Here is a 19925-nt window from a genome sequence, read left to right on the forward strand (position 1 = left end):
GAATGTAAAAAAACATTCCAGCTCTGATCCCAGATGAGAACATACCTGGATTGGTCTTCTCTAAACTGCTCTCTTTTACCCATAAATGCCTTCTGATAAATAGTCATAGGTCCTGGTGTGAAGGCTGAGCCAACATACAAATTTGCTCTGGAAATTTTTGTGCCTAGAACCCTGGAAGGTTTGAATACACCATGAAAACATCTCTCTTTAAATGAGATGAATAATGCACCCTCTATGGAATGTATGTGCCTGGTTTCCAGAGTTCTAAGTTCTATTTTGTTCTAATGCTAAAAAATTGAGGTTGATTTCAAAGCTTCATTACCTGGGCCACCTCCTATTATAAGACTATCACAAAGAATTCTTTGGAGTGCTGAATTTTTATCTTTTATATATTTAAACATATGCAAATGAATATGGCCTTTAAGTTTGTTGGAAAGTTGTCAATATATCTTGTAAAAGTACTGGAAAGCCTGTAGAGTTTACTGATACATAGGCTACCTGGGGCAGGTAGCTAAAACAAAAACAGTAGAAACAGAAAAGAAATATTCAGTGCCCAATAAACACATTGCCTTTTGCCCACATTGGTGAGTGCTTCCAGCAGGCTTGACAGGTGCCTTGTAGTAGACTTGGATGTGGATGTCCGCATTAGAGCCTGATTTTTCTCTAAGTGGTTTGATCTGGAGGTAGAGTAAGAATATTAGCACAGAAGAGTCATCAGAGAGCACAGGCGTGTGTAAAATCCAGCTGTCCCTGGGCTCCCTTGGTCACTGGTGAGACATTTTTTTAAAGAAGTACCTATGGTGGCCACATGATGGCAGCTTTCCACAGAACGATGCAAACCTGGGTAATCTTTCTGGCTCCCGCCACTCACCTGGATCCTGGGACCTGGGTGCTCACCTGCCTTGCTACAACAGTCAAAAAAGCCCTGCCAAGGGGTGCATCCTTAATTGCAGATGGACACTCTTTACTTTACAAAGAAAAAAAAACCAGCATTACTTACTTCTCACCTCTGCCTGCTTGTTTTGATACGATTGAAAAGAGAGCTCTGTATCTTGTTCCCCAAATATCAGGGGTGCAAAAAGTCATATAATACAGAAGAGACTTATTGTTAAAAGAGGGTCAAGTATTTCTTTCTTCAAGGAAAAAACATTTGACATTCATTGTAAATCCAGGAAACTAATTCCAGATTTTTATAATTCTATATATATCTCCATGCATGTGCCATTAAATAAATATATAATCAAGCACCTTGCTCCTCTCTGCCCTAGTTAAACATGGGGGAACTTGAGATTACATTCTCATTTGGATCCCTTCACCTGTATATCAATTCAGAATGGGTGCAGTCCCTTCTTCTCTTTTCAGGCCTGAATACCTTTGGCAGACTCCACATAGGGAGAGATTCAAAAAATTCTGAAATGAACCTAAAGACATTTAATCATCAGACTTTTATTCTATCAATTTTGTTTCACGTTCCTATTTCCTATTTTTAAATTTATTTTAGTTGTTATTCTTAAGTTTAATGGCATAGAATCCATTTTGATAAAATTATATAAGCATAGAAACTCTTGTTTATAATTCATAATTATTTTGAGCTTGGAATATATTACATTGGTAAAGTGCTTGCCTCACTTGTAAAGATCTGGTTCAATCCTCAGCACCAGAAAAATAAATAATGATATTTTGTCCAGTTAAAACAATAATTCAAAATTATTCTAATTATTCATTCTAATGTCTTTCCTATTCCTATCTATTCTACCTTTCTTCAAGGTATCTTTGGATAATCTACTGAACTTCTCCCCTTTTCCTCTCTCATTTATTGTGGTTTAGCCTCCACATATCAGCAAAAACATTCCACTTATGTTTTTTTTTTCTTGTTTCACTCACAATGAGAGTCTCCATATCCATTTAATTACTGGGATATGTAGTAGAGTCATTCTTCTTTATGGGTGAGTAATATTTTATTGTTTATATATACAACAATTTCTCTATCCATTTACCAGTTGATGAGCATCTAGCTTTGTCCCATAGCTCAACTCTTGTGAATTGTTTTGCTATAAACATTGATGTGTCTTTGTCACACTGTATTATGCTGATACCAAGTAATATATGTATATATATATGATATACATATATGTTCTCTTAAAATATATAATACATATAATATATATATAAAAAATATTGAAGAATGTGATAATTGGTTCAAAGTGAGGGGGCATTAAATACCAGATTTTTTTTTTGAATCTCCACAATGCATTCCAGAGAAGTTACACAAATTTGCAGTCTCACCACAATGTTTGAGTGTTTCCTTTTTTTCCACATCCTCACCAAAATTTGCTTTTACTTATATTCCTTATAATTGGAATGAGATGGTAGCTCAGTGTAGTTTTAATTTGCATTTCTCTAATTGCTAGAGGTGCTGCCTTCTCAGTGTTTTTTGATTTTTGCTTCTTGGTAGCAGCATCTATGGCATTTTTGGGAACCAGTTTTTCTTTGTTTATGAAGTGTGGACAAGATTTCACTTGAAGGAATGACTCTGAAGCTTAATACACATGACCATGAGTCCATGAATGACTTTAACACTGTTGTCATGACCATGATTATGGAAAAAATGAATATAGGGTGAGAAGAGGGAAAACAAATAGGGAGCAAGAAAGAAATGAAACATATTGGGGACAAAAAATACACCTTTCTCAATTAAGTGTAAGTGAATCCAAACCAGGCCTGGTCCTCGGATGTTTAGGAGAGGGATAGGCCATTTCTCCAAAGACCAGTTCCTTAGCTAATCCAAGCTGAGACTGGTAGCAATTTTCCCAAGATGCTCCCAGCTATGGTGTGCCATGTATCTCTGGAAGTCACAACTTGAGGTAAATATCCTCTTGAATTTTCAAGGTTTAATTAATGCACATACCCCTTTTGGGCACATTGGTCCAAGAGCTCAGATTAATGCTGCAACAGACTCTTGGTAATGGCAGACATGACCCACACTCCCCTTGTATTTTCTAACAAGTAGAGGTAGCAGCCTCAACAAGGAAGCTCTAGTTTCATCCCATTGTTAACAAGAAGCATGCCAAATATGGCTTCACATAGTGCTGATGAAGGAACTCCCTGTGGGATCCTGCTGAAAAAAAAATGGGCAAGAAAAGAGACAGAGAAACAGACACAGAGAACTGTGGTCATGGTACTTGACAGGTACTAGTGACCTTGAGTTCTCTTACAATACTGGAGAAGGAGCAAGACCTGTGAATAGTCATCCTGAATTGTAAACCCCCTGAGATTAGGGTCAGGGCTCAACCCCCAAGCAGTACTGACACATTCATTCTTATAGGAATGTCCATTCCAAGCCTTAAATTTTTTAAAAAATTTCCTCAAGACCACATGCACTCTGAAAAATACAGTGTCATTCTTCTTGGTTTGGCAACTCCTATGAAGCAGGACAGTTTTGGTACCTGGATGAGCTTCCTAGCATAAATTCTTAGGGACAGAGTTGGGTATCCCAGGCCACTCTGAGGCACTGAGTGGAAACAGGGATTATACTTCAGTCATGTATTTGTATATTTGTATGTACTAGCAAGAAGTTCACTAGGACCACTATAGTTTTAGATGGGTTGAAACATTTTGCTCAAGAAATTCAGCATCAACCAGCACAGTAGTAATCTCATCACATATGCAATTAACAATTTGTTTTTACATATGAACAATATCTGAAATAAACCATCCATACTTTTAAACCATTATTCTTAGGTCTGCATAAGAGCTTGTAGAGTAGTTGCACCATAGATACCCAGCCATATTGCTATATTGGGCGATTGGGTTTCTTATAGTTTTTAGCCATTCTAAAAATAATCATAATAAACATTTTATGCTAAATAATAAAACAAGAAGTGAGTGTAGAGGAAGTGTTCTTGATTGGGGAATGATTTCTTTCCTCTTCCTTCCCTTTTCACAAGACCACACTTTCATGGAAGTTGAGATTTATGGGAGAATATCTGTCCTTAAATAGTTGGGACCTCAACTCCTTAGACTCTTTGTGTCTCTCACCCATACTCAGCTATCTTTCTGGTGTAGTTGTACAGATTTTGAGAAGGTGGAGGTGATCATCCTTAGACTTCCTAAGGATGATCCTTACCATCACTGAGAGAGGAGCCAGACTGAAACCCAGTTGTGAAACAGGGCTGAGCAGAAGGAAGCTGAGTGGCCAACTGTGAGAGAAAAGAGTTCAAACCACAATGACTTCATATTGCTTTCTGAGACAGAGGAAATGTACTTTATGTGCAGCCTTCTGGTTTATGCAATCATATGAAGCCTTCTCCATCCACAGGATGAAATGTCTTGGAGTCTTCAGGATGAGGGCAAGGTGTGGTGAGGCTCTCTATATCCTTTTGTTTTTTCCAGTTTTTTTATTTTATTTTTATTTCTATAGGATCATTAGCTTCTAGGAGGTCACATGGTTCATCTCCTAGGTGAAAGTCATTATGACTACATGGCTGTTCCACAGACTAGACAATTTTAGAATGAGAAGTTTGCACACTCTGTCCTTAGAGAAAGGAGATCAATGTCACTTGTGATAGAAATAATCTCAGTTGAATAAAAAAAAACTTTGTGCAAGGAATAAGGAAATATTGATCAAATACAGCTCTGTCCTAGCTGTTTGTGCAAGATAGTTAGACCAGGTCCCTGAGGACTGACTTTTTTTCTTTTCACAGTGACTGGTGTTTGTTCTTACTCTCAAAGGCCCTTTTTTATTCTGGGGTTGGTATCCTCTGTGTCTTCCCCTGAAAATTGGTATAAGTCAGACATTTGTGCAGCAGATAGGCAGAAGAAAAGTGGGAAAAGATGTGCATGGCCTAGCACTGCCTGGCTTCCTGGATACACCTTGCAAACCTGGTGACTTCTTCCCAGGGCACTTAAAGCAGTAATCACACTAAAGGTAAAATGGGAGTTACAACACGATACAGTGTTCACACAAAATAGTGCTGGAAAAAACCAAGGCCCCTGAATAAATTTATACACCTATAAAAGTATGTGTTCAGAAACTAGGGGGTGCAGTGGCCAGGATCTAGTGCCTGAGGAAAGGTGTGAAGACTTGGCCACATTTGGGGTAGGATAACCTGGAATCCTGGTTTAGAGGACCTGGTACTTCCTTTGACTTGCTCTTAGAGTGCAGAGGAAATTACAGGAATTGAAAACTGCAATTTTATGGAGAAGAAGCATAGTGGTCGTTTGTGTTATTCTGTGACCTGGTAGCTCTAATTATTCAAATTGATTCGGAAGACCCTACCTCAGTTGTGGAATGATATTAAATGGTGAACAGATGGCTAGCATTTTATTAAATTCTTTCATGGAGTTTTAATGTAATTTTTATTTGAGGCAAACATTACTTATTTTGGTTTAAAACTGCCACAAACACTTAAGGTTTTGAGGACATTTCTGTAAGTATACCAGGGAAGTTGACTTAAGAAAAATAAGTGAACAGAAAAAAAAACAATATGAATGCCAAAATTAGGAAGGTGATGTGGAAATATATATGTTTATCAAACACTAGAAGATATTAGTAGGCAGGAAACCTACTCAGGAACAAACTTACCAGTACAAGGTCTATGTGAAGTTCTATCAGGGGATCTTTATCTTTCCTGCCTCCCCTCTTCCTCCTTTATGACAATGATAATCTTATTGTACTTGATGGAGAGTAGCCTTGAGCTGGGACGTCAACACTGATTCAAAACAGTTTGGATTTGTCTTCATATTCAGGTCTACCACTTTAAAGGCCAATGGCTTTTGACAGGAAGTTTAAACTCCCTGTGAGCTTTAGTCTTCTCATTTATAAAGTGGAGATGTTCTGAGCCCTGAGTGCTTGGACAGTGTCATGAACTAACATAGATTCTCAGCTTTACAGTATAGACAATGGATTCCCTGGATATCAGAAGGGAGTCTGATGTGTTATTTATCACCAGTATCTCTTTTCTCTTCTTCCAGAAGTTGCTTGTGTTTTTTTCCTGGGAAGACCCTTCTGCTTTCCGCTTCATGTGGGGTGAGTCAGACAGGTTACCCAGACCAGGAATTCATAGCATGAAGCCCCCTGAACAAGAGGCTCATAACCTGCAAAGTGGGTTTGAGCTTGTCTGAACATACTCTTCCAGAGGGCCACCAATAAAAATAGAAAGTGAGCATGAAAAGTTTTTTGCCAACTATGAGTACAGGGGAGACCAGAAAATAAAATGGAAAGTGAGAGATGAAAAGACACTGATTCCTGAAGTCAGATGTGCCTCAGACACAACTATCCACAGATATTTTACGTGTAAAAGAAAACAAATTTGGGGCCAGGTGCAGTAGCTCATGCCTGTAATCCAAATGCCTCTGGAGGCTGAGGAAGGAGCATCCTGAGTTCAATGCCAGCCTCAGCAATAACAAGGTATTAAGCAACTCTTTCTCTAAATAAAATACAAAATGGGGCTGGGGATATTGCTCAGTGGATAAACTAACTCTGAAAGTGTTGTTTTTTGTTTGTTTTACTGTTATATATTTATAACCAATAATTTGTTTCTAGTTTCACGCACATTATTTTTTTTACTAGTTCTACAATGCGTACTAAAAACCATATCAACTGAGATACATTTCTTGAGTGAGTAGAAAAGGTAAAGCCAGGTTATAGATTCCAGTTTCTTGAGTGTTCCTTGAGCAGGGATAACTTCTGATTGGCTACATGTACTAGTGGTTTGAATAGGCTGAACAGAATTTGTGGGTGGAGATCAGATTATTGCTTATTTCTAAACTAAGAGTAGTTTATTGAGCCAAGCATTTACCAGAGCCCCTTATGCTGGAGATACAGGATGGAACTGATCTCTGATGAAATTCTGGTTGTCCAGTGCACAGGCTTACCATTTGTTTTGGTGAGTTTCTAGCATAAAACACCTCACATGCAAATCTTTATTTGAAAGTGATAAAAATGCACATCTGTCTTGTGAAAACTTCTCATATCTGGCCTCACATACTGTGGATGACCATTCTAACCTCATTGGTAATTTGGATGCAGAAATGGGAAACAAAGGTCTTTGCTGCACAGGAACTGGGCTCAAACTTATCGCCTGGTGGTCCTAACCACTAGAGTGTGAGGAAATAGACAGTCACACCATTTAGCTTTATCTTAGCTGATCTTAGCTCTATCTTTTGGCTTTTCCTGAAAGAGCTGGAGACTACAACTTTGTAAATCTTGAAAGTGTAGCTGGAGCAAGCTTAATGTAGATCATGAGAACTTTGTAAATGTTTAATGATACAAGGTTAGTGACTTCTTATAAACTGAGAGAGTAAAAAGGCCCCCTTTCAAACTCTAATTCTTATAACTAAGTCAGAAAGATTTCAGACATTTCACTCAGAATAACAGGCATGAATTTATTGAATAGATAAACAAGGAAAGATGACACTCTAATAGTAGACAATGGGTCTTCTGAGAGGGAAGAAAGACAGTGTGCCTTTCATACAATCCACTTTTGTTGGATACCCCAGATAAGTTTCCAAAGAGTCCCACACAGGCCTACTACTTAACTTTGAACTGACTGCTGGATGGCATCCCACTGTCAAGTCCCCACTGCTATGATAACTTTAGGTCACCTTGGCCAATGCAACTGATTCTAATTGGATTCTTAACCATAAATTCTTGTAGATTTTAGAGCTAGGTAAAATATTTTTATCTCTCTAGGTTTCAGAATCTGGTATGTGGAAAGAGTCACAAAAGTTCCCTTCTTAGGGTTACATGGCTTCCTCTTATGGACATTTATTTTATACCTGACTTTCTCCTGCAGATAACAGTTTACTGATAAATGTGATCTACCACGTCCACTTAAGGCAGGCAGGGTAGCAAGTTAATTTCTTAATGAAGAGAAAAGCATGTGGGGGTCAGCACAGTGACCCTCACTTTATATAATTATTCTCTGAACCTTATGCTCTCACCGCTCACATCTGTCCTCTATCATTCAGCAAGAAGTATTTTAGCCTAAATCATACTGTTGTTGATCCTACGTCCCAAAGATTGGGCCCCAGACAAACATCAGTTTTACCAGAGAACTGGATAGAAATGTGGGTTCTCAGGTTGCAGCACAGCTTTATTATATGAGACTCAGAGTGGCTCACAAATCTTAATATTTATGATCCACTCAGTTGCATGGTTGGGGCTTACAATCTGTGCCCTGATTTGGTCTCTCCTCCAAGAACAATTTTTTTTCACCACTTTACAAAAACAAGTTATTATGACCTCATTAACTTACACCTTAATGACCTGCATCCAAAATTTTCTAGTTTCAGCCCTGGCTGACAGACCCTGAGATTCAAGGGGCTGGGTGCATGGATCTCCACTGCTGAGATGTTCACGGAATACTGTTGCAATGACCTCATTAAGACCTTCAACCACAACACCCACAGCTAAGAGTCAATCCCTGTAAACATTTTAACCTTTACTTCTGTTCCCGAGATTAAAGTGATACCTAATCTCTTGTTTAAAAACTCTAAAGGGTTTTGCGACTCAGTGGAAGAGTGTTCTTGTAGCATGCATGAGGCACTCGATTTGATCCTCAGAACCACATAAAAAATAAAATTAAAAAAAATTACATCCACCTTAAACTAAAAACAAAATATTTAAAAAAAATTAAAAATCTCTAAAGGCCATGTTACTGCACTGTAGCCATGATTGGATGGACCATGGTTTTCTTAAATAAAGTTTCTGGCTCATGATGTGCAGATCCCCACAGTTGCCCGATAAGACCACTAGATGGCGAGTGTTTTTTTTTTTTTTTTTTTTTTTGCCAGTGGAGGCGTTCTGCAGGTGGCTGGGGGATTCTCTTGGTTGCTCCCATCAGAGACCCTGAAGTGTCCCTATGCTGAGGCAGTTTTTACTGCAGATTCCAGGAAGTGATATGAAGCTAGGGTCTTTGACTACAGTTCTACTATAGTACTGTAGCAGAAAATTTATTTAAAATGGTGCAGGTCCTCCTCCTCATACAGGAAAGGCTGACTATTTGCCCACAGCCTGAAGGCCTGATAGTGGCAGAGATATGGTCATAGGCCCTAACAATACCAATTTGGAAAAGAAAAGTAGAGACAATATTTTCTTCTCCTGAAAGGTATACTCTGTTTTATGAACACCCAGAACATATAGCCTGCCTTTTTTGATGCTTTAAAGTGTTTATAAGGAGGGTAACTGAGAAGGTGAAAAAATATCTCCAATTTGAATCTAAGCCTAGCTCTACTCCAGACTATTGTGGACATTATCTGCTAATGTACCTCTTCTGCAACCCACATTTACAACAATGCTGGAAGAGACTGTATGCAACAGGAATAGTGCCTGCACAATTCCCACATTCCAGGTGCAGAGCACTTCCTTTCCTCCCACCTCTGAAAGCCTTTTGTGTTCCCCAGCACTAAGGTGGGAAAAGCCTAACAGAAAGCAGGGCTTCGGTGCCTCCCTATGACCAAGTCTAAGTGGTACAGGTTACAGATGCAGTTGTTCTGGCCATTTTGAGGAGGTTTATAGATTTGCCATTGTTGTAAGAGTCCTTAGAGTTTGTTTTAATCATATATAGGAGATGCACATGAACACATGCACTGTCACAGAGAGCTACAGCTTTCTATAAGCAGTAGTGAAGAGCCATTTGTGAAGTTCCAGGGTTGGTCAGGAGATAGGGGTGTGGGAGGTGATGGAGAACATGTAAAAGAGACTTTCTTCTATTTGCACAGGAAGAAAAGGTGATACAGCATAAGTAGATTTAGGGTTATTATATTTTCAGTGAGCTTTAGGGGGCATGAGCCATCTCTGTTATTCTGGTAACTGGACATGCCATTATTATATCACACAAAGACTGACTTTGGATGCTGGGAGCAAAATTACAAGGATATTGGTAGTATGATAATTATATTAGTTAATTTTGACATGAACAACTTGGGAAGATGTCTGACTATTTCTAAAAACTACCTCTCTCCAGAAGGTCATGACTGGGTGAAGTGATGCATGCCTGGGTGAGGTGGTCCATGCCTAAAAATCAAGTGATTCAAGGGACTGCAGCTGGTGGATTGTAAGTTCAATTTCAGCATGAACAATTTAGTGAGATCCTGGCTCATAGTAAAATTTCGAAGACACATCTAGGGATCTTCTTCAGGTATAGTAGAATAGCTGTAAAATGCTCTTGAGTTAAATCCACAGTAACTTCTTCTGCCTCCAAAATACACACACACACATAAACAGTTTAAGAATTTATCCCCTTGATGGTAAGCAAAGCCCCATTTTCAAAGAAGAGAGTCACAACTGTAAAAGGCCTTGGTAACACAAGTACTTTGTATTTCCAGAAAAAAAGGAAGAAAATGACTCTGTAGGTTCTGCTAGAGGCTTGCTCTCTGCTCCCTCAGGCAAGGAACTGTGTTTGTAATCTTTTTTTTTTTTTTTTTGCTTAATGGACCCTATGCAGCCTTGTGAGTGACTGCAGAGCAACAGGACTCTTTATTTTAATAGAGCATCTTTCAGTGAGCCAGAAGAGCAGAGAATTCTGATGCCTTTCAACAATCTCTCCTCTGTCTTTTTATCCTCAGTTTGATACCAGCTGATAACTGCCTGGCACAAACTCAGGATGTATGGGACAAGGAAAGACTACTCAGATACAGAGAAGATGGCAGTGAAAAGGCTTTGAATCTCACTCTAGCTTTTTTATCTCAGATGGCATCTTGGAAAGGGAAAGTGAAACACTGCACAGAAAATTCTGGAATGTGCAGGATCAGAAGTCAAAGGTTTTTCTTGGAGATGGCAAGATAACGTCCCAGGTCACCAGCTCCAGCATGGGGTTGCAGATTCTGATAGCCTGAATATTAATTTGTGTGTGTGTGTGTGTGTGTGTGTGTGTGTGTGCACGCGCACGTGCACAAGAATGCAGGTGAAGTCCTCAATGACTCACTATTCATTTTTGGAAAAGAAGAGGTGAAAAGACTGCTTACTCAATGGTGTTTCTGCTAAGAAAGAATCTTGCCTGTTGTTCAAGTAGGGGCATCTGGCTTGATACTGACAAGTGACCCAAGACTGGTAAGTTTGGTAAGATTGGTAGAACTCTTTGACAGTGTTAGTAGCACCACAATCAGGCCCAAATTAATAATTCTCCTGCCTGAAGGCTTTAGGTTTCTTCTGATAATATGCTGTGTCTCTCCTTCTGCTCCCTCTCTTGTTTCTTTCCTCCCTTCCTCACTACTGGGAGACAATCATTGTGCTTAAAGCACTGGGAGAAAAAATAAATTAGAAAAATAACAGTTTTTTTTTTCAGCATGTATGATCTACCCTGAGCCTCAGCATGGTAAAACTTAGAGACCAAAGGCTTGTTTTTGGTAAGAGGCTTGCCCATCATGATAATGTTTAGTAATCCTATTCCCTACTTGAAAATAAAACTGCCTCTAGAATGCCCAATTTCCACTGGGTGTAACCACTGCCAGTATGAGTTCTCTGGTTTTGAAAAAGGCATAATATTTCTTTTTTTTTTATTGTTGGTTGTTCAAAACATTACATAGTTCTTGACATATCATATTTCACACTTTGATTCAAGTGGGTTATGAACTCCCATTTTTACCCCATATACAGATTGCAGAATCACATCAGTAACACTTCCATTGATTTACATATTGCCATACTAGTGTCTGTTATATTCTGCTGCCTTTCCTATCCCCCTCCGCTCCCCTCCCCTCCCCTCTTCTCTCTCTACCCCTCTACTGTAATTCATTTCTCCCCCTTGTATTATTTTTCCGTTTCCCCTCACTTCCTCTTGTATGTAATTTTCTATAACCCTGAGGGTCTTCTTCCATTTCCATGCAATTTCCCTTCTCTCACACTTTCCCTCCCACCTCTCATCCCTGTTTAAGGTTAATCTTCTCATACTCTAAATCCCTACTCTGTTCTTAGTTACTCTCCTTATATCAAAGAAGACATTTGCCATTTTTTTTATTGATTGGCTGGCTTTACTTAGCATAATCTGCTCTAATGCCATCCATTTCCCTCCAAATTCTATGATTTTGTCATTTTTTAATGCAGAATAATACTCCATTGTGTATAAATGCCACATTTTTTTTATCCATTCATTTATTTAAGGGCATCTAGGTTGGTTCCACAGTCTTGCTATTGTGCATTGTGCTGCTATGAACATCGATGTAGCAGTGTCCCTGTAGCATCCTCTTTTTAGGTCTTTAGGAAATAGACTGAGAAGGGGAATAGCTGGGTCAAATGATAGTTCCATTCCCAGCTTTCCAAGAAATTTCCATACTGCTTTCCAAATTGGCTGCACTAATTTGCAGTCCCACCAACAATGAACTAGTGTACCCTTTTCCCCACATCCTCGCCAGCACTTGTTGTTTGACTTCCTAATGGCTGCCAATCTTACTGGAGTGAGATGGTATCTTAGGGTGGTTTTGATTTGCATTTCTCTGACTCCTAGCGATGTTGAGCATTTTTTCATGTACTTGTTGATTGATTGTATGTCCTCCTCTGAGAAGTGTCTGTTCAGGTCCTTGGCCCATTTGTTGATTGGATTATTTGTTATCTTATTGTCTAATTTTTTGAGTTCTTTGTATACTCTGGATATTAGGGCTCTATCTGAAGTGTGAGGAGTAAAAATTTGTTCCCAGGATGTAGGCTCACTATTTATCTCTCTTATTGTTTCTTTTGCTGAGAAAAAACTTTTTAGTTTGAGTAAGTCCCATTTGTTGATTCTAGTTATAAACTCTTGTGCTTGGGTGTCCTATTGAGGAATTTGGAGCCCGACCCCACAGTATGTAGATCGCAGCAAACTTTTTCTTCTATCAGACACAGAGTTTCTGATTTGATATCAAGCTCCTTGATTAATTTTGAGTTAACTTTTGTGCATGGCTAGAGAAAGGGATTCAGTTTCATTTTGATGCATATGGATTTTCAGTTTTCCCAGCACCATTTGTTGAAGATGCTATCCTTCCTCCATTGCATGCTTTTAGCCCCTTTATCAAATATAATTGTAGTTTTGTGGATTAGTTTCTGTGTCCTCAATTCTGTACCATTGGTCCACCCGCCTGTTTTTGTACCAGTACCATGCTGTTTTTGTTACTATTGCTCTGTAGTACAGTTTAAAGTCTGGTTCACACTTCTTGCTTAGCATTGTTTTTGCTACTCTGGATCTTTTATTTTTCCATATGAATTTCATGATTGCTTTCTCTATTTCTACAAGAAATGCCGTTGGGATTTGGATTGGCATTGCATTAAACCTATAGAGAACTTTTGGTAATATCACCATTTTGATGATGTTAGTTCTGCCTATCCATGAACAGGGTATATTTTTCCATCTTCTAAGATCTTCTTCTATTTCTCTCTTTAGGGTTCTGTAGTTTTCATTGTATAAGTCTTTCACCTCTTTTGTTAGGTTGATTCCCAAGTATTTTATATTTTTTTTTTTGAGGATATTGTGAATTGAGTGTTTTTCCTCATTTCCACTTCAGAGGATTTGTCGCTGATATACAGGAATGCCTTTGATTTATGCGTATTGATTTTATATCCTGCCACTTTGCTAAATTCATTTATTAGCTCTAATGGTGTCTTTGTAGACCCTATTGGGTCTGCTAGGTATAGAATCATGTCATCCACAAATAGTGATAATTTAAGTTCTTTTCCTATTTTAATGCCTTTAATTTCTTTTGTTTGTCTAATTTCTCTGGTCAGTGTTTCGAGAACTATGTTGAACAGAAGTGGTGAGAGAGGGCATCTCTGTCTTGTTCCCGATTTTAGAGGAAATTCCTTCAATTTTCCTCCATTCAGAATGATGCTAGCCTGAGGCTTAGCATAGATTGCTTTTACAATGTTGAGGTATGTTCCTGTTATCCCTAGTTTTTCTAGAGTTTTGAACATAAAGAGATGCTGTACTTTGTCGAGTAATTTTTCTGCATCTATCGAAATGATCATATTGTTCTTATTTTTAAGTCTATTGATGTGGTGAATAACATTTATTAATTTCTGTATATTGAACCAGCCTTGCATCCCAGGGATGAATCCTACTTGATCATGGTGCACAATTTTTTTTTATGTTTGAGAATCTGATTCGCCAGAATTTTATTGAGGATTTTTGCCTCTAGGTTCATTAGAGATATTGGTCTGTAGTTTTCTTTCTTTGAAGTGTCTTTGTCTGGTTTAGAAATTAGGGTGATGTTGGCCTCGTAGAATGAATTTGGAAGTTTTTCCTCTTTTTCTATTTCCTGAAATAGTTGAAAAGTATTGGTATTAGTTCCTCTTTAAAGGTTTTGTAAAATTCTGCTGTATACCCATCTGGTCCTGGGCTTTTCTTAGTTGGAAGTCTTTTGATGGTTTCTTCTATTTCCTCAATTTATATTGGTCTGTTTATGTTGTCTATATCCTCCTGACTCAATCTGGGCAGATCATATGACTTAAAAAATTTCTGAATGCATTCACTATCTTCTATTTTATTGGAGTATAAGGATTGAAAATAATTTCTGATTATCTTCTGTATTTCTGAAGTGTCTGTTGTGATATTGCCTTTTTCATCCTGTATGCTAGTAATTTGAATTCTCTCTCTTCTCTTTGTTAGCATGGCTAAGGGTCTGTCAATTTTATTTATTTTTTCAAAGAACCAACTTTTAGTTTTGTCAGTTTTCTCAATTATTTCTTTTGTTTTGATTTCATTAATTTCAGCTCTGATTTTAATTATTTCTTTCCTTCTATTTCTTTTGCTGTTGTTTTGTTCTTCTTTTTCTAGGATTTTGAGATGAAGTATGAGATCATTTATTTGTTGGTTTTTTCCTTTTTTAAGGAATGAACTCCAAGCAATGAATTTTCCTTAAAACTGCTTTCAATGTGTCCCATAGATTCCAATATGTTGTGTCTGTGTTTTCATTTATCTCTAAGAATTTTTTAATTTCCTCCTTGATGTCTTCTATAACCCATTGATCATTCAGTAACCTATTGTTCAATCTCCAAGTGATGCATGATTTTTCCTTCCTTCTTTTATCGTTAATTTTTTGTTTCATTCCATTATGATCAGATAAGATGCATGGTATTATCTCTACTCCTTTATATTGTCTAAGAGTTGCCCTGTGACATAATACAGGATCTATTTTTGGGAAGCATCCATGTGCTGCTGAGAAAAAAGTGTAACTGCTTGATGTTGGGTTGTATATTCTATATATGTCAATTAAGTCTAGGTTATTAATTGTGTTATTGAGTTCTATAGTTTCCTTATTCAACTTTTGTTTGGAAGATCTGTCCAGTGGTGAGAGGAGTGTGTTGAAGTCTCCCATGATTATTGTATGGTGGTCTATTAGACTCTTGAACTTTAGAAGAATAAAATAAAACTAATAAATAAGACATTGACATAGGACCATTCTGTCCAGCTGAGATTATGGGAAAAATATTGATGTGATCATAGACTTCAGGCATAAGATAATTTTATTAATGTGTTGGTTTGGTACAAATAGGCCTTTAAGTCCAAATATAGCTTTTGAAAAAAAAAAAAAGATGATTTGAATTCAACCAATACAGAGAAACGGAGGAAATGACAGTTGAACCTAGAGAGGTTCACAGAAGGAAAGAAGCTGGAGGATCCAATCATGCTTCCTGCTGACTTCCACTGGCTAATGAATAATGGTCAGTTGGGCAAGGGTTGGAATTTTCTGGGGAGTCAGTGCTGTGGAGCTATCTCTGGAAAATTGTAATTATTCTTCCCAGTATGAAGTTTCTGGTGACCAATGAGGTTTGATCTTACAGGAAAAGACTTTTACAGTCTATGGATTTGTGAGAATTGTTACAAGTATGAATGATCTGTTTCTTGTTAACACTAGAAGCATACTTAAAATTTGCCACATTCTTAACATTTATATGGTTCTTACCCAGTATGAATATTTGGTGAAAAACAATACTTTTTCTAATAGAATAGCTTTCCCACATTCTTTGCATTTGTATGTTTTCTCCCCAGTATGAATTCTCTGGTGTGGAGAAATGTGTAATCTTTGATAAAGAGCTTTGCCAAATTCTTTAAACTTGTATGGCTTTTTTCTAATATTAATTCTCTGATGTCAAATAAGTTATATTTGATTAATCTTTGCCACAATCTCAAATTTGTATGGCTTTTCTCCCATAAGAAGTCTCTGGTGTTGACTAAAGAGTGACCTTCAATTAGAAGCTTTGCTAAATTATAGATATTTGTATGGTTTCTCCCTACTATAAATTCTCTGGTGTTGAGTAAGGCATGATTTTTTATTAAAAGCTTTGCCACATTCTTTACATTTCTATGGCATTTTTCCACTATGAAGCCTCCGGTGTCGAGTAAGGTGTGATTTTTGATTAAAAGCTTTGCCACATTCTTCACATTTGTATGGCTTTTCTCCAGTATGAATTCTCTGGTGTTGAGTAAGTTTTGATTTTTTATTAAAAGATTTGCCACATTCTTCACATTTGTGTGGCTTTTCTCCAGTATGAATTCTCTGGTGTTGAGTAAGTTTTGATTTTATATTAAAAGCTTTGCCACATTCTTTGCATTTGTATGGCTTTTCTCCTGTATGATATCTCTGGTGTTGAGTAAGGTTTGATTTTTTACTAAAAGCTTTGCCACATTCTTCACATTTGTATGGCTTTTCTCCAGTATGAACTCTCTGGTGTCGAGTAAGGTTTGATTTTTTTATTAAAAGCTTTGCCACATTCTTTACATTTGTATGGCTTTTCTCCAGTATGAACTCTCTGGTGTCGAGTAAGTTTTGATTTTTGGTTAAAAGCATTGCCACAATTTTTACATTTGTATGGCTTTTCTCCAGTATGAACACTCTGGTGTTCAGTCAGGTGTGATTTTTGATTAAAAGCTTTTTCACATTCTTTACATTTGTAGGGCTTTTCTGTACTATGAATTCTCTGGTGTTGAGTAAGGCATGATTTTTTATTAAAAGCTTTGCCACATTCTTCACATTTGTATGGCTTTTCTCCAGTATGAATTCTCTGGTGTTGAGTAAGTTTTGATTTTTTATTAAAAGCTTTGCCACATTCTTCACATTTGTATGGCTTTTCTCCAGTATGAATTCTCTGGTGTTGAGTAAGTTTTGATTTTTGATTAAAAGCTTTGCCACATTCTTTACACTTGTATGGCTTTTCTCCAGTATGAACTCTCTGGTGTTCAGTCAGGTGTGATTTTGTATTAAAGGCTTTGACACATTCTTTGCATTTGTATGGCTTTTCTCCAGTATAAACTCTCTGGTGTTCAGTCAGGCATAATTTTTGATTAAAAGCTTTTTCACATTCTTTACATTTGTATGGCTTTTCTCCAGTATGAATTTTCTGGTGTCGAATAAGGCATGATTTTTTCTTAAAAGCTTTGCCACATTCTTTACATTTGTATGGATTTTCTCCAGTATAAATTTTCTGGTGTTCAGGAAGGTGTGATTTTTTATTAAAAGCTTTGACACTTTCTTTACATTTCCAGATTTTCTCTCCAGTATGATTACTGTAGTGTTTAAAGAGGTTTGAGCAACACTTAAATACATTTTCACATTTCTTCAATTTGTAAGGTTTATCTCCATTGTAAAGCCTATTGTTTTTAGTAACACATAGAATTTGAGTAAAATATTTTTCACATTCTTTACTTATGGAGGATTTATCACAGCTCTCATAAAGAACTGAGGAATTTTTACATGCTTTTACATATTTTTTTAACTTGTAGAGCTTCCCACCACTATTAATTCTCTGGAGGTCAGAAATTCTTGTAGTTTTATTAAAAATGATTTCACATACCTTATAGCTATAATTTGTCTTTTGATTATAAAAGCTTGGATAAATAAATTTTGGGTATGGATTAAAAACTTTTTCACTTTTCTCATTGTAAAGCTCTTTTAAACGATCACATGGGTGATTTCTAGGATTTAAAAAAAGAAGAAAATTTTAATGACTTTCACAGAATTTACATTGTTTTACACCAAATCTATTATGCTGCAAATTACCTAGGGTAGAGACTATCTACAGGTCCTAAAAGATTTATCATAAATATAGGTCTCTCTGAGTATCAATGAGGGTGTTTTCAAAATTCTTTCTACTTTTAAATTAAGCAATATTAGGTAAGTACAAATACTCCCACAATCATTATAATTTCATGCATTGCCACAAGGAGAAACTGTTTATTTCATCATTTTTGTAAAGTAATAGTCAGAGAGACTACTAAAACTCAGAAATTTCTTCTTCTCCTTCTTTTTATTCTATCTTGTCTAAATAAATATTTGTGTATATTTACTCAATGGTGAATTTTAAATTATCCCAGTGACTAACTAAAGCATGAAATAGACTCCATTGCAAATTTTTCATTTTTTAGAGAAACAGTATAATTACAAATGCTGTTCAAAAATGTTTAAAAGAACACACAGGTCCTCAAATGTGACTGCCAAATGTGTTCTTGTCTCTCTCCAGCTTAGCCAATGCCCCACATCCCTACAGTTCCACCTTTCCTCCAACACACTATTGTCTAGTTTTAATTTGTGGGGAATCCTGCAGGTACTGGGATATATTATTGCCCTGATGTGCCAGAGCATTCTTCATTAAGCCAAAGAGCAAATTTCATCTGAGCTTGGCTGCTCAGCTTTCCAGCAAAAATATCTATCACTGAGGGTGTTTTTAAAATTCTTTCTATGTAACTAGCTTATTGAAATAAGTTAGAGAATACTTTTGATTTGTTGAAAACATATTCCTTGAGATGCACAGATAAGTAGTGCTAGGGCCTCAGAAAAATCTAATGGCAACAGGATTTAGTTCATTAGGGACTTGTATAGGATCCAGGAAGTCTCTGTTTCTCACATTAAGAAAGTTTTTCTCATTTCAACCAAAACCACAAAAATGCATAGATTTTTTGGGATATTCACTTGGAGTCTGGTGAATATCGCTGTTGATATGAAAGATGAAGCAGTGTATGTCAGATGGAGCTGCTGAAAGATATCTATAAACTGTGCATGAAATTAAAAAAAAAAAAAAGCATGGAAGCCTTTAGGTAAAAAGTCTGGTATCTAGGAACTCACAGTTGAAATCCAGCTGGTTTGAGACTATCCAGTACATGGTATATACTACCTAGTTTTGTCTAAATTAAGCATGGCATTGGAGATGGTATCATCCATTGGAGCCATATAGCCACTTAGCATGACAGAGATGGGTGAGACATGTCAGAATGCCAATGAACCTGTCGCAAGAAAGACTCTTCCTCTTGAAATCTTATTCCTACTTTGATGCACACTCCCTTAAATAAAGAACTGGAAAAATTATCTAGCAATTGTTTTTCAGAACTTATGTGGTCTAGAGAATCTATAAGATGTTTTATCGCTTTTAACTTAAGTTTTTGCCTGGTCTTATATTCCTTTACTAATTATTTCAGATATATATATATATTTTTTTTCAGATGGCTCATCACCTTCCAAAAAAGAAATTACTCAGGTGGGATGCTTGATGTCCCATGACATAGAGTAATTATGCTAACTTATGAGCCATAAATACATTGGTAACTACACAAAGACTGCTTCAATTTGAATTAAAATTATAAACAAATATTTACAAGCACCTTTGACTCAAAGTATCAAGTTTCGGGGAGAAGGTTCTACAAAAGTGGGCGTCTGCAATGGTAGACAGAATCATTAAATGACAAAGACATTATAGATCTTTTTTTTTTTTTTTTACAGAGGAGAAGTTTAATGGTAAGCCATTCCTCATTTAAAGGTTGTCTTAAATCACCACTGTGGCTGCTTTACTTTTCTCAAAGGGTTATACAATTATTAGCTTAAGCCCTTCATTGTTCTTCATTTGCCCCACACCATCCCTACTACTTCTATCTCAGGCTTGTTTTATACCTCTTAGCAAGATCCCAGAAGAGTGTCAGAAGCCTTCCACAATTCTCACAAGACCCTCATGTCTGCTTCTGGGGTGT

The 19925-nt window shown here is 37.0% G+C and overlaps 1 protein-coding gene across 1 annotated transcript in view; it reads right to left on the reverse strand.

Annotated features, from left to right (window-relative positions):
- Positions 1 to 18122, reverse strand: part of LOC144371289 (uncharacterized) — a 376020-nt gene extending 357898 nt beyond the window's left edge. Inside the window, 3 exon segments of the mRNA XM_078033688.1 lie at positions 16298 to 16635; positions 16718 to 17392; positions 18096 to 18122. Of these exon segments, the coding sequence (XP_077889814.1) occupies positions 16298 to 16635; positions 16718 to 17392; positions 18096 to 18122 (1040 nt within the window).
- Between the last annotated feature and the right edge of the window lie 1803 nt (positions 18123 to 19925).

The sequence above is a fragment of the Ictidomys tridecemlineatus genome, chromosome 16 (genome assembly GCF_052094955.1).
Source record: "Ictidomys tridecemlineatus isolate mIctTri1 chromosome 16, mIctTri1.hap1, whole genome shotgun sequence".
In the NCBI taxonomy this organism is placed as follows: Eukaryota; Metazoa; Chordata; class Mammalia; order Rodentia; family Sciuridae; genus Ictidomys; species Ictidomys tridecemlineatus.